We start from the raw sequence: 15,179 nt of genomic DNA on the forward strand, positions 1-15,179 counted from the left end.
ACACACACACACACACACACACACACACACACACACACACACACACACACACACACACACACACACACACAGTAGTTTTTGAGAACAACAGCATTTGTACTGCAAATAAATAAAGGTGTATGTCGGTACACTGCCGTTCAAAAGTTTAGGGTCAGTAAGATTTTTGAAAGAAAATGAATACAAATTAAAAATATATATAAATCTAGTCAGCAAAGTCTACTGACACTGACACAAGTCAAAGACACTGAAGACAATGGCTGCTGAAATTCAGTTTTTACTATCACAGGAATAAATTACAATTTAAAATATATTGAAATAGAAAACAATCATTTAAAACTATAATAATTTAGTTTTACTGAATTTTTGCTGCAAATAAATGCTGCCTTGGTGAGCATGAGGGACTACTTTCAAAAATACTAAAAAATTCTTACCAACCCCTAACTTTTGAATGGTATTGCAGATCCGGCCTATATTAGACCAGCCTTTAAACTAGGGATGCACCGATAGGATATTTTGGGGCCGATACCAATACCAATTTTAACAAACACTTATTGGCCGATTCCGATACCGATATTTGTCACTTCCTCTCTTATTTGAAATTTTGGCATCAAAATAGATAGTATTTTGATCATGTTTTAAATCAGCAAAGTTCAAAACCACCTGCATTAAATTATACTAGCAGTTTTATTGCTGCATCATCAAATAATTTCTAATGAACATGGATTGGATCCATTTAACATTCAGCAGGCCTACATAAATAGGCAGAACAAAGATACATATTAAATAAACAGTGCTTTTTAGGTAGGTTTAACAGTTTTCAGGTACAGAAATAAAGTAAACAAATGTAAAATAACACTTCACTGTATAAATTAAATACATATTAATCCTTCTTTATTGTAACAGACTTTATTATGATTAATCTTCTAATTTGTTTTTGTATACATTTTAATATTTTTTGTAAGTTTAAATATGTATGAGAGCTCCTTTACTAAAGCGGGACTCTTATTTTGACGGGTTTTCTAGTCTACGTCGGAACTAACGTTATATGGGTAATGAAAGCACGCAATTCTTCGGATTTAAAGTTTGTCAGTTTATTAAGCACCCTCCGAAAAGGCATGAGATCTATATATATTTGTTTACTGTTAGTTGTAATAAGTGTTTTGTGTAATTCGCTGTATGTTGATGATAATGCAACTGAGAGAGAGAGAGTTTAATGTTCACTTCTCGTGCTGTGTTTTGTTTAGCTCTTATGGTGATTTTGTTTGGAGTGAAAAAGGATGCAATAAACTTAATAAAACATCAGTAAAGTTTTGGTCATCATTCAGATGAGGTCCGCTACACATATGAAAGTTACAAAAGTTATTTAGTCAAGAATAGTGTGCAATCTTTTGTTATTTGATTAGCATTAAAGTGCAGACAGCAGAGCTAGGATTATGCAACAGACATTATACAGCTCAGTGCCTTCACACAGTTAATTAATAAACCATCGGTTTGTTATATCGGCCTTTTTCCTTATATAGCCGATAAAATGACACTTCACTGTATAAATTAAATACATATTAATCCTTCTTTATTGTAACAGACTTTATTATGATTAATCTTCTAATTTGTTTTTGTATACATTTTAATATTTTTTGTAAGTTTAAATATGTATGAGAGCTCCTTTACTAAAGCGGGACTCTTATTTTGACGGGTTTTCTAGTCTACGTCGGAACTAACGTTATATGGGTAATGAAAGCACGCAATTCTTCGGATTTAAAGTTTGTCAGTTTATTAAGCACCCTCCGAAAAGGCATGAGATCTATATATATTTGTTTACTGTTAGTTGTAATAAGTGTTTTGTGTAATTCGCTGTATGTTGATGATAATGCAACTGAGAAGAATTATGCAACAGACATACAGCTCAGTGCCTTCACGCAGTTAATTAATAAACCATCGGTTTGTTATATCGGCCTTTTTCCTTATATAGCCGATATGCCGATGGTTGTAAATTGAGGAAAAATCGGCCGATAAATATCGGTGCATCCCTACTAAACCATATAAGTATTACACTGTCAACATTGAGTTTACATACTCTTTGTCATAAAAAATCATTGTTCCATTTTTGCCAGCCACAGAAAGAGTATGAGACACACCAAATACAAGAGGGTGAACACAAGAGGTCATCTTGGACTTCAAACACACAAATCGTTCACAAGCACAAACGTCTGCAAGACAGACATAAACTGTATGTGTGAGGTCCGTGTTGTGCGCATCTGTGGGGTTTAAGGAGCAGGAGAAAGGGGAGTGTACTCATTAACACATCTGCAGTCCACGACGGGAAAATGTCTTTTATAGCCTACAAGATTTATCACTGCGAAGCTGCAGCACACCACAGGCTGCTGTTAAAACTACTGCCTCATAACAGCTCTAACTCATCCCCTGAGCTCACATACAGACACAATACACAACTCTTTGGACGCTTAACTGCACTGGGAGCAACAAAAGTTGGAAATGGCTTTCCACAACAACAGAAAAATGTGTCTGTATTGGTATTTGAGAGCAATATTTCTCTCTCTTTGTCTTCAAACACTCCGTTATCTCCAATAAAAGTCTGAGTGTGTGTGTGCGTAGAAGAGATTTCCACACTAATTACAAGTAGTACCTTGTAATCATCACGTCACTCAGGGTCAATATTCAAAGCCACTGGTGATGTAAAAGGTTGAGTGTGCTGTATGTTGCATTTGATCATCAGAACCCCAGTGCAGGTGCGCTAGCCAGATCCAAACACATCTTAATGATGCACGACAGCCTCGGGAGCAGATCACTTTGACAGCAGACACTGGATGCAATCCTTTAACTCAGATCTGAGAGGCAGTAGGCGCCTGCAAAGAGATCTGAGGTGCATTATCCAAGGCGCAGGCATCCAAAGCGCCCACTGCAGATGGTGGCGAGCAGCAGATCCTAGCCCTTGGCCTGGTTTTTTGACGGACAGCTCACCAAATGGAAGCTAATACCTCCGGAGTAAGGCTAACCGTACGAGTTGATCTTATGCCAACTTCTCGGTTACGCCTTGGCTGGAGCTCAAGCTTTTTCATGCTAAAGCTCATTAGGTTTATATTCATGCTCTTCGGCGTAGATCAGAACACTATATCTCTTATTTGGGATCAATATGTCTTATATGGTTTACAGAGCGAGGTGGGAAGCTTGTAAAATTGTTAATCCTCTTTTTGCCTGCAGGTTTCCTTGCATAAAAATTATCTTTTGCTGTTTGTTGGAAATTTATTCAATATATAATTGAGGCTTGCTTGCTTAGATTTTCATCAGTAACACAATAAGATTCAGTAATTGATCAATGAATAATACTTTTTCAACATTTATTAATCTAGGTTCTAAATGTTAACTTCTACAAACCTTTTTTTTTTTTGGATGACAGAATTTTACACTGTAAAGGAGTGTCTGACAGGCAGGGGCAAGTGTCATGATGGGATGGACAGTCTATGCTACTTTAAGTGACGGAGAGAAAGTAACAGAAGCAGATGAGCAATGAGACGAATATTAGTGTAGCAAGGATAGTCTGAGTCCCTGGAGATGAGACGCTCAAATGATAGGAAAAATGAGCCTACTTATAATAAAGAATTGCACAATGAAAATGAATTACTACTGACCGCTGACACCTGAACAGCTTGCTGTGCAGTGATTTCTGGGAGTGCACAAAAAATGAGGTCACCGCAAAAGATTAATGACTAAGGCAGACATTACAAAGCTGCACGATACATTCAAACAAAATAACCAGGTGAGAAAAACATGCAAATCGAATCATTGATCGGAATCCATCTAATTAACTGATCTAGCACACTTTGTCAGAGATGGGTAATTTAACTGTGAGTGACGCGAGAGCAAATTCAGTAATAGAGTCTCCAGAGGAAAGTGATTGATACAAGGAGTGTCCAGTGAGTGTAGGCATGAGACCAACCACCATGGACCCTTGAGCTCCTGAATGAACTCATCCTTGATACTTCAAACCAAATGTGACCTTGGACAACAAAACCAGTCATAAGGGTCAATTTTTGGAAATTGAGACTTATGCATCATCTGACAGCTGAATAAATAAGCTTTCCATTGATGTATGGTTTGTTAGGATAGGACAATATTTGGCCGAGATACAACTGCAAAATCTGGAATCTGAGGGTACAAAAAAAATCAAAATATTGAGAAAATTGCATTTAAAATGGTTCAAATTAAGTTCTTAGCCATGCATATTACTAATCCAAAATTAAGTTTTGATATATTTACGGTAGGAAATTTACAAAATATCTTCATGGAACATGATCTTTATTTAATATTCTAATGATTTTTGGCATACAAGAAAAGTCGTTAATTTTGACCCATACAATGTATTGTTGGCTATTGCTACAAATACACCTGTGCTGACTGGTTATGTGGTCCAGGGCCACATATGCTTTCACACACAAACTAATAAACAAAACCATCTCATCCCCCAAAGATTACAGGTTTACGGCACTGACACTGCAGATTTGTTATCTTTTGTATTCATTTACCCGTTCTGTACTTTAAAAATGCATTTTATTGGCATTCTGGTTGATAGAATAAAATTAAACTATACAGTATTTTTGACTTGAATAACACCAGTTACTTCAGAAGTTCATTTTCAGATTACCTGACAAAGCATGTTTCCATTGTTTTACAGAACGAGATTGAAATTTTACTGAAATTTTGCAAGAGTTTCAAAGCATGCACTTGTGGCACAACATTATCCTGCACCGCTTCACAGACAATGAGTGAAAAAATAATTTTAGATCAACACAGCCATTTATCACAACCCCAATTCCAGAGAAGTTGGGACATTTTGTAAAATGCAATAAAATCAAGATTCTGTGATTTGTTCATTCTCTTTAACTTTTATGTATCTGACAAAAGTACAAAGAAAATATTTCCAAAGTTTTCCCTGACCAACGTAAATGTATTTGTTAAATATGAACAAATTTTGATTTTGATGGCTGCAACACACTCCAAAAAAGTTGGGACAGAGGCATGTTTACCACGGTATCACATCAACCTTCCTTTTAATTGTTTCATTGTTTGGGAATTGAGGATACTAATTGTTAAAGTTTTGCAAGCTAAATTTTTGTCCAGTCTCGCTTGATACAAGACTTCAGATGCTCAGCAGACTGATTCTCCTTTTCATGACTAGTCATACATTTTCAATAGGAGTCAGATCTGGACTGCAGGCAGGCCAGTCTAACACATTCACTCTGTCTTTACGAAACCACGCTGTTGTAGCACATGCAGAATGAGAGCTGGCATTGTCTTGATCTAATAACCACGGACTTCCCATGAAAGACATCATCTTGATGGCAGTATACTCTCTGTACAATCCCAATATATGCCAATATTCTATAACCTTTTCACTTTTTTGGAATGTGTTGCAGCCGTCAAAAACAAAATTTGTTCATATTTACAAAATACATTTACATTGGTCAGTGAAAACTTTGCAAATCTTTTCTTTGTACATTTGTCAATTAAATAAAAGTTAAAGAGAATTAACAAATCACAGATTCTTGATTTTATCGCATTTTACAAAACGTCCCAGCTTCTCTGGAATTCGGGTTGTATATTCAACAACAAAAACATTAGCTTGTTCCGTGCATCATGCGTCATTACGGTATTTCTACGTCATTGCACGTTTAAGTTTCGGTTTACAGTTTCAGTTTTTTAATCCAATCACACGTTTAAGTTTCGGTTTACAGTTTCGGTTTTTTAATCCAATCAAGTGTTTACATGTCCTATCGAACAGATTAGAAAAGGTTTATCCCACCCCTCTCAACCTGATTGAAATTTCAATCAGTTTGGGCATTTTTATTCCGTTTTAGATGCTTACATGGGGCATTTTCATTCAGATTGGCCTTTTAAACCGATTGTAATCGGAATACAATGCTCCACGTAAACGCACCTAGTGATGCATTGAAACACTGAAACAAAAATTTAAGTTACATTTTAAAAAGTTTAAAAAAGTTAAAAGTTCAAAATAAAGTTAAATTGAGGTACTATAATTGGATAACTGAACTCTGTACTGTTCAGATTGCCATGTTTTCAAAAAATGTAAAAATGATACAGTAAAGTTCTTGCAACAAGCCATCTTTTGTCATTTTAGACAAACAGATTTTACATATTGCTGTTGTAGCTTGTGTGCATCAGTGCATGTGGAAAAGAAGGCGTTTAAAAAGTACCAGTTTGATATAATGACATGTCCTTAAAAATCACATAAAACAAAATGAACTTTGGTGACTCATGTTACACATCAATCAAACATTCTCTTACTTCTAAGTGGGCATTTCTAGGACAGAAGAAGCTAAAATTGAACTGGTAACATACAGCAGTGTGGTTCCATTGCCTGGAAAGAGATGATCATAGATACAGTCACTGTCTGAACTCACAAGTAACTATCTATTTAGTATTAGTTAGCCTTCTACAGTGAGAATTATTGATGTGTTGGTAAACATGTGAACAAGGAAGCATTATTCTTTCAAGGTGTCGGTTATTGCACTTCCTTTAATGGGCTGCCATTTGCAGGAATTATGGATTACACATGGACTGCTCTTGGAAATCTCGTCTAAATATTGCCACCTGTGCCTGAGAAGTTTCATTAAATGAGATCCATCCCACCTCCTCAGTCTTTAATCATGTTTCATATTCAGAAACAATTACGCAAGGCAATTTAGCAAACCCAGGAAATGAACAACTCCCATCCAGGCCTTTTCTCTCAGGCGAACTTGTAATTTACCAATTAGTATGCAAAGAGATTTTAATTCTGCCAGCTCCACACACAAACCACAAAGGCGATTTTTCCTCTTTAACTCCATGTCTGGACCATTAATCACTAAGCAAAGCTTTTAATGATGCAGAGACAGACACTTGAATATGTACACAAGATTCTACTGCTGGAATTGCACTCTTTTAATGGTAAATCCTTATGGATGGAAAAACAACAGTATTGCTCTTGCATTATCAAAAGCAGTCCAGATTCAAGAAGAGTGAAATATTTTCCAGTTAGGGCAGAAAATGCAATCTTGAAGTAATGTAATTGCTAAAAATCTACAGACCTATTCGGGAACTATGATTTAAAATAAAATAATAGTTCAAATTTGATTGGAACATGAATTCATTTTCCAATTTTAGCCATAAAATACAACCTGCTAAAGAGAACAAAATCTATCCCGTGAAAAGCCCTATCACACTGCAAATACAATGCGTTTCACCCATTCTTTTTGTCCACCTCTCTCTTCCTTTCTCATCACATTGTTCCAATGAGGCTTCTCTATCACACTTTACAAAGTCACAATGAAACAAGGCGATAAGTATGATGTTTTGAATGCAATGCAAAATAGTGAGTGGAGACAACAGAGGCTCCTCCTCTGCAAAGTATGAGATTAATTCTGGCATAGAGTAAACAGTGGTGACCACAATGAAATGAGCTGATTAAACTGAGCTCGGGAGAACTGACTGTTTTTATTTGCGGGTATGCTGGCATGAAGAGGAAGGGAAAAGTCAGGGATGGATTAGATGAGCTGAAAGGAAAAGTTGAAGTTCAGAGCTGGGATGGGAGAGTTCACTCATTTGGGAATTCTGGAAATAAACCCAGTCTCGCACTCATTATCGAATGCTCACATCATTGCATGTAGATACTAAAAACATAAGCCCTCCTACCCATCACGATTAACAGTCTAATTTAGACCACACTGTCTTAGTGCCTCGCGTGTGAAACCACATGATGCCCACACAAGCACTCCTACTGGTAAAGAAAAGCTTAATGTTTGAAAACAGAACTTTATGAGCAGTGTTTTCTAAAAGCAGGAGGACTGGAGTTTGATGTTTTCCTCCTGTTCTAAGTCTCTACGGCTGTGTTACACGAGTCAGTTCCGATGCTTGACTAATGTGCAGCCCAGCTGCAGAGCATCTCTACAGCAGAAGCACACACTCAGCCAGATGAGAAGCTGACATTTGTGAATCTGGGATTAATTAATAAAAATATGAACTTCTGTACAGAGCCCTACATGGTATTAGGGACGAACAGATACTAAGCCAGGTATTATGGTTGATGCTGATTCATATTCTGGCCAATAACCCGTGAATGGACAATATTATAGCAGTTTGAGTCATTTCTGGTGTAGAAACAGTGTTAAGATGACATACGCTCTTCAAGTGAGTGTTCTTAAAAGTGGTAAATTTTTTATTTAAATAATCTACTGAGATGCCTTTGTGTTGGACAATCTAAATCGTGGAATAGGTGGAAATGATTGAAGTCACAAAGAAACTGAAAGAGTGACAGATTTTTTCTTCTGTATTGTGAAACGCTTTATCAAAATAGAAAAAAAGCAGGGCACGGACTTGGTTCTATGGATCAGTCGTTGAGTGGGTTTTTTGAAAACAGATTAAGATAAACTTGAGCTTGCAGGGACAGGGTCTGTGTGGACTAAATGACTGGAGAAGTCCTGTATGCGTCACAAGAGAAAAGTTTTCACTGGAAGATCCAGTTGTGACATTTTAATTAAAAATTATGGCCAAATAAAATAAAAAGAAATGAAAATAAAAAAGGAAAAAAATAAACATATACATGGATGAATTGGACATGGGAACATGGAAAAACTTTTAAAATATTATGTTCACAATTGTTCAGAAATCTCTGATGTTGGTTCATGGTCACATCACATGCAGGTAAACAAATCTTTATTTCAGTGTTTTTTTTAAATGATTGAATTATGTATTAGCTGCAGTTCCTTTGTAAAGCCCCAGGGGTTCATGAATCCCAGTTTGGGAAACCCTGTTTATCACTTTTATGTGAACTTATTACACAAATTAATAAATAAATTAACAACCAAATGTACAAACAAACGTTTTATGAATCAACAGCTCAGCTGATGTGATATTTGAGCACTTGCTCTTCCATCACACTCACTAGCTCTGTGGGAGTTTGTGAGGAGGCAGTTGAATAAAACAAAATTCTGAATCAATACACACATCATCCTTTTTCTCAGCCTTCTCCTGTAATGCCTTCAGAAGGACTCAGATCTGGACTCAGGACATGAAAGCGACGGAGGTGCATTCAGAGGACACATTAACACTCTACTGCAACCCACCTTTGCCACACAATAGTACATCTGTTTACACCACAGTGTGCCCCTTGAGAGTGTTCATCCTTAACCGTATGCCATGTGTAACTGTCAGTCAGGTTTGCCCTTGTTGCCAACTCCCTCTCTAAATGGAGCACTGCAATGAATTTCATCCCAGAGAAGCCATCCAGAGCAGCAGGGCTACTTCAGATTGCCTCCACTCTGTGGGGGATAATGGGAAAAAGGGCACCTCTGCACAGCCCTGCAACAGGATTTCCTCTAAGCTGCTAACTGACTCAGGGTTTATACAGAAAGTGAGGGAAGGTTTTCGGGATGCTTTGCTGGAAATTCACTAAATGCTGTTGCAAACATTACAAACTTCATACATTCAAATATACAGTATACACTAAGAGACTTTTTACACTGAGTACCTGTTCAAGACACTGAAGCCAACTGTAGTCTGGTTAATGTGCATACATTACAGTTCAAAAGTCTCTTAAACATTCTCATAATCAAAAATACAATAAAAAACAGGATTTATTTGAAACAGAAATATTTTGCAACATTATAAATGTCTTTAGTGTCACTTTTTTTTATCAATTTCTTGCATCCTTGCTGAAAAAAAAAAGGAGATTCTTACTGACCCTAAACTTGTGAATAGTAGTGTACATGCTCGACAAAGCTGAGCTTCAATCTCATTATCAAGGTCCATTTATCAAGGTCCAAAAAAAAAAAAAAAAGCTGAATGTTAACATTTCAGTCAAGATAAAGAGTGTAAAGTCATCATGAAACCAAAGTTGTGATAGATTTCACAACCATATTGTGATGTACTTTCAAGTGAAACAGCTTTCAAAATAAAAAAAATTAAAATTGTAGGGTGGTGCTTGATTTTAGCCATCGTTTGATGATTGGACGACAGCCAATTCACAGGAAGAGTCATTTCACAGGAAGAGCATGTTTTTATGAATTTTGATTAAATATTACAAGGTCAAACAAAAAAAGTATTTTTTTTATAAACATCATTTTTTTTTACAAAGACAAGTAGCATGCATTAAAGAAAGCAAGGTTGATTTTAATTTTGGTTTGAAAAAAGTTTAAACTGACTGAAATCAAACTTTTCAAAGAACATGTGGACATACTTATTGTATCACTCACTCACAAACAGTTCTAGTTATTTTTTCAGTTCCTGTGTTGCTAGATTCAGCAGGAAACAGTTCAGGTCTGCATGGAATGTGATATGACAGAGGGTCATTTCATATAAGCCTGTCAGGACTCATTTTGTTACCCTAGTGACATGTCTGTTTATGGCTGTCAGAGTTTCAACACCCTTCTGCCATATTCCTACCAACACTGAAGATTTTCTCCTCCAGACCGTGATGGGCCTGGAATGAAAGAATCTGTGTTTGAACAAAATAACAAAATTACTTGTTGCATAGCGAAAAGTTAAATTCTCACATGAAGGTAGATTAACAAAATACTTCTGTGCACACACGCACACAAATTCAGAGATCTCCTGCTGATCAGGCCTCCCTGCTGAGACTTGATGTAGGCTCTCTGTGTCTTTCTGATGTTACAGCAAAGAAAGAGGGATGAGAGATGAGGGGGAGGTGGGGGACATGAGGAGCAGAAAGCTGAGAGAAAAGATGTAGGGTTTCTTAACATGACCTCAACTGTTAACCTGAAGTCTTACCAGAAAAAAAAAGATGTTTTTATCTTTTTCTGCCCCTTGTTCGTCAGCCTCTGCTCTATTCTCTCTTTAAAAAAAAAAAGTAAAAAAAATTGACCGTTGCTAGTCAATGGGGCAGTAGTACCTTTGTACCTTATCTACCCACAAAGGTGTATGTACCCATATAAGATACTAATATGCACCATTTGAGGGTACTGCCCCAGTGCCAACTAGGTACAGCTATTGTAAATTTTTTTCTGACTTTGAATTTTCATGCCATTTCAAGCAGCGACAGCAATATCCTTACGGTTTAACATGCTCAAGCTAAACTATATGTTATAAATAAATACAAATGCATTTTAGGACCTTATTTGTGCTTAATTATTTTAAAATACCTCAAATTATTTAAGGGAACTGCAAAAAAACAAAAAGGTGATTAAAAATTATGGGGAAAAAATGGCGACCACAGGTAGTCCATGGGTTAAAGCGATTCCCGACAATGGGTAAAACCATGGAAAAAACACGACTGGGCAAGTTTTGCATAGCAATTGGACTATTTTTGTTTCACAAACCTGGCAACCCTGCAAAAGATGGATATATATTTATTTATGAATTTTCTTGCACAAAATAAACTGTCTGAAATACAAAAAAATCCGATATCAGCCAATAGCCTATTGAAAGCACAGCAATATTGGTAAAATAAATAAATATTATCAATAAAATATTCAAAAATATACCAAATATACCAATATATTGGGCATCCTAAAAAGAAAAAGATTAGTGCAATATAATTAGTGCTGTCAAATGATTAATCGTGATTAATCGCATCCAAAATAAAAGTTTTTGTTTACATTATATATGTATGTGTACTGTGTATATTAGGGCTGTGCAGTACAGATACAGACATCTTCATTCAGGTTTAGCAGTAGGGCTGTGCAATATATCTAAATTATCGAAATATCGCAAATGTACATATCGCAATATGCATATCGCTACGGCTTGCAATATTTGGGGCCATGAACAAAAGACAAAGAGAAAATCACTCACTGCTCTTACCTAAATAACTTTTGTAGCTTAAATAAGAATCAGTGCATATTGAATTCATAGAGTAAATACTAATCAGTGTTCCTTTTTGATTACACTAATGTTAAAATGACATTTTTATGTAATGCTCGAGTTGAGTAAAACTGTTTTGCATATCGCATTTTTCTTCAATATCGCACAGCCCTAGTGTATATTTATTATTTATATATAGATACACACACATACAGTATATATTTTGAAAATATTTACATGTTATACATTTATATTCTTGTATTTTATATTATATATAAATGTATTTAATATATAAACTTAACATATTTTTCTTAAATATAGCCTATACATGCATGTGTTTGTATTTACATATACATAATAAATACACACAGTGTACACACATAGGCTATATTATGTAAACAAAAACTTTTATTTCGGATGCGATTAATCGCGATTAATTGTTTGACAGCACTAAATATAATATATGCAAATAAACAGAAAACTAGTAGTAAAATTGGATAGGTTCTTTATTGGCATATATGGTTCTATAAAGAACATTTAACATCCATGGAACCTATCCAATGCACAAATGTTTCTTTATAGTGGAAAAATGTTCCTTTAATGATTAAAACGTTCTTGACACTAAGAAAAAAAGAGCTGTTTATTGAAAGGTTCTCTGCAGAACCCAAAATGATTCTTGTATGGCATGAACCATGGAGTGTAGGAACGTGATGCAAAGAAATGGCGGCATAGTTACATTTTGAACATTTTAAATCATTACATTTCCCCCCTGCACAAGGACAATCACACATGCTGTTCATCCCCCTGCCCAGCTCACTCAAGACCACACCATTAATCCAGACTCTGATTGGTAAGTAATTCTGCAGAGCTCCATTATGTCCCAGCTGCTCAGCCCACTCCTGTGAGGACAGCATGTTCACCAGCTCTCTGGCGATATGACCTCAGGCCTGGACACGGTGATCTGCCCCCACCATAACCCAGAGGCACAAAATCTATCCCAACACCCTATCAGATATTTAAAACCAGCTAATCCTCCTGCACCTTCAGTATACATCTATATGAAAACCTTTGAAACCATACTGTTATAAGCAGCTGAGCTTTCTCACAGTCATGTTTCCTTATCTGCTGCATGCAATACATTCAGTGTCTGGAGAATGAACAGTGAGCCCTGATGTTTGACCTCTGACCCCAAGGCTGATTATCTTTGCCACCACACATGTCCCGTCCCATCTATATTACATTTTCACAACCATAATTAACACCACTGAGCTTTTACATACGCCTTCTATGAGAAGAAATAAAGAGTGTGTGCCTTCATAAATATTTACTTGTACGGCATTACATTTTAAGGTGTTGAAAATACTGCCCTACAAAAGTTCCTTGTACAGTGTCCTGTAAAGATGAATCAGAGGGTTGTGCTTATGCTTCTTTGTGAGGAGCAATGGCAATGTAATTGTTACTGAACACACACACACACACACACACACAATTAAATGTTATTTTGTGCTAAATGACAAATGCACTGTAAAAAAAAAAGTTTACAGTGCATTTGTCATTCAGCACAGAAATAACAATTTGAGAATGACAAAATGTGGTGTAGCCAAATAGACAAATCCAGACATTTCAGAAATTAACATAAAAAAGGAATTAAATTAATTAGGTTAATCTCCCAAATTTTAGAAGTTCTTTCTGCGTTTTAAAATATAAAAATAAAGCATGCCATGCGCTTGAAATGCAATGCAAGAAGCAGCAGGGTATAACAACAAACACATTAACAAAATGGGCAACATGTCAGTTATAGGCTACAAAATTTATATTTACATAAAACAAGAAAACTAGATGAATTAAAGATGCAAAGCCATTTCTAGAGTGTGTACTGTGGTCAGACACTGTGGAAAAGACGTGCTCTTATTGTGATTAATGAACAGAATTATTCCTGTCTGAAAATCTAACAAGGATGCATTAATCAATACTAGCCAGAAACTAACAGCCTGTTGAAACACTTTCACACAGAACATCAACAGGCATAAGTGAGGTGCAAATGAATGTGCCTGATCGTCTCTAAGCATTTGGCTTCATTCTGCTGCACTATAAGAGGCAATTCACCAACCACACAGCCTTTCATAGGTGAGCTCACCGCATTTAGTGAATATTGTACCGCCAGCTCTCTTTGATGAGCTGGAGAATTTAATTAGAAGACTAAGAATGAGCCGCGCGTGATGTGATTGCTGACTCGGCAGTTGCTGGGGGTCACAAATGGCGCGTAATATCAGCCCCCTGTTCAGGGAAAACTCACAAAAATACATTATCGTTCAACAATAAAGACAACTTACCGAGAATCCAGCCCAAAAGGGACACGAATGTCTCACCCTCGGAGATGTAGTGAGGGCCAAAGCGGCGAAACTGACAGCCAAAATCAGACTCCCGAGCACCATCTGTGAAACTCCCAGAGAAAGCATGATGCGAGTCCGGGTTCGAAACTCCCTCAGCCGCGAGAGGCTGCGGGACAGAGATGCCGGGCTCAGAGACCGACCCCTCGGCATTGCGCTGACGGGCATGGTCACGACTAAACTGTTTAAACGAAACCAAAACTTGAGTTAAATCAGTGGGCTTCGGGTTTACAGGACACCTCTGGGTTCAGTCGCTCAGACATACACAACGTAAAGACGAATTCATAGCGTGTTGCCAAGACGCGCAGACCGTCATCCCGTTACACGAGGAACCTCACGATGTGCTTCTCTCAGTGTAAGTGCGCCGTTTTCAAGCAGGTGTTTCAACTAGCGTTATCCAAAATCATTTCAGTAGGACAATGAGGTAAGCTCTGCGTAAACGCGCGCTGTATGGTCGGTCGCCAGCTTCGAGGAAACTCACGGGATATGTGATCCATCAAATCTGTTCACAGCCGTGACAGTCCGTTAATGAAATCTCTCACGGCTCTGAGCAGAGAACGTCTAAATAATAAAGCTCGTATTCAGAGGAACGAACTTCACATCGATCGCGCGAATGTGACGCGGTTTGAGGTTCCACGACGCGTTCACACCGTTCGACTCCAGTGTAATAAGGTTCGTTCGAATCTTGACCAGCCGCAGCCTCGCGCTAGTAGTCTGTCAGTTAGATGTGTGAGCAGGTGCTTGGGTAGAACGTGCCGCCATATGTAGATTCAGATAGATGGATGCGGGCAATGAACTAATTCGTGGAGCCATAAAAGCCAGAGTCCGTGAATGGATATAATGAGCCTACTCAATCTTACTTATTATTCATATTGTTACTTTTCATTAAACTGGCTTTAAGACTGAGCCTTTGCGTTCGGTTAATGTGTCATTTACGCAATGTCACAAGAGAAAGAG

At 37.1% G+C, this 15,179-nt stretch overlaps 1 protein-coding gene across 1 annotated transcript in view; it reads right to left on the reverse strand.

Moving 5' to 3' along the window:
- Positions 1-14,390, reverse strand: part of LOC107670779 (protein FAM189A1-like) — a 111,165-nt gene extending 96,775 nt beyond the window's left edge. Inside the window, 1 exon segment of the mRNA XM_016463543.1 lies at positions 14,166-14,390. Within this exon segment, the coding sequence (XP_016319029.1) occupies positions 14,166-14,390 (225 nt within the window).
- Between the last annotated feature and the right edge of the window lie 789 nt (positions 14,391-15,179).

This window comes from Sinocyclocheilus anshuiensis, unplaced genomic scaffold, assembly GCF_001515605.1.
Source record: "Sinocyclocheilus anshuiensis isolate Anshui unplaced genomic scaffold, SAMN03320099.WGS_v1.1 scaffold816, whole genome shotgun sequence".
Taxonomy (NCBI): domain Eukaryota; kingdom Metazoa; phylum Chordata; class Actinopteri; order Cypriniformes; family Cyprinidae; genus Sinocyclocheilus; species Sinocyclocheilus anshuiensis.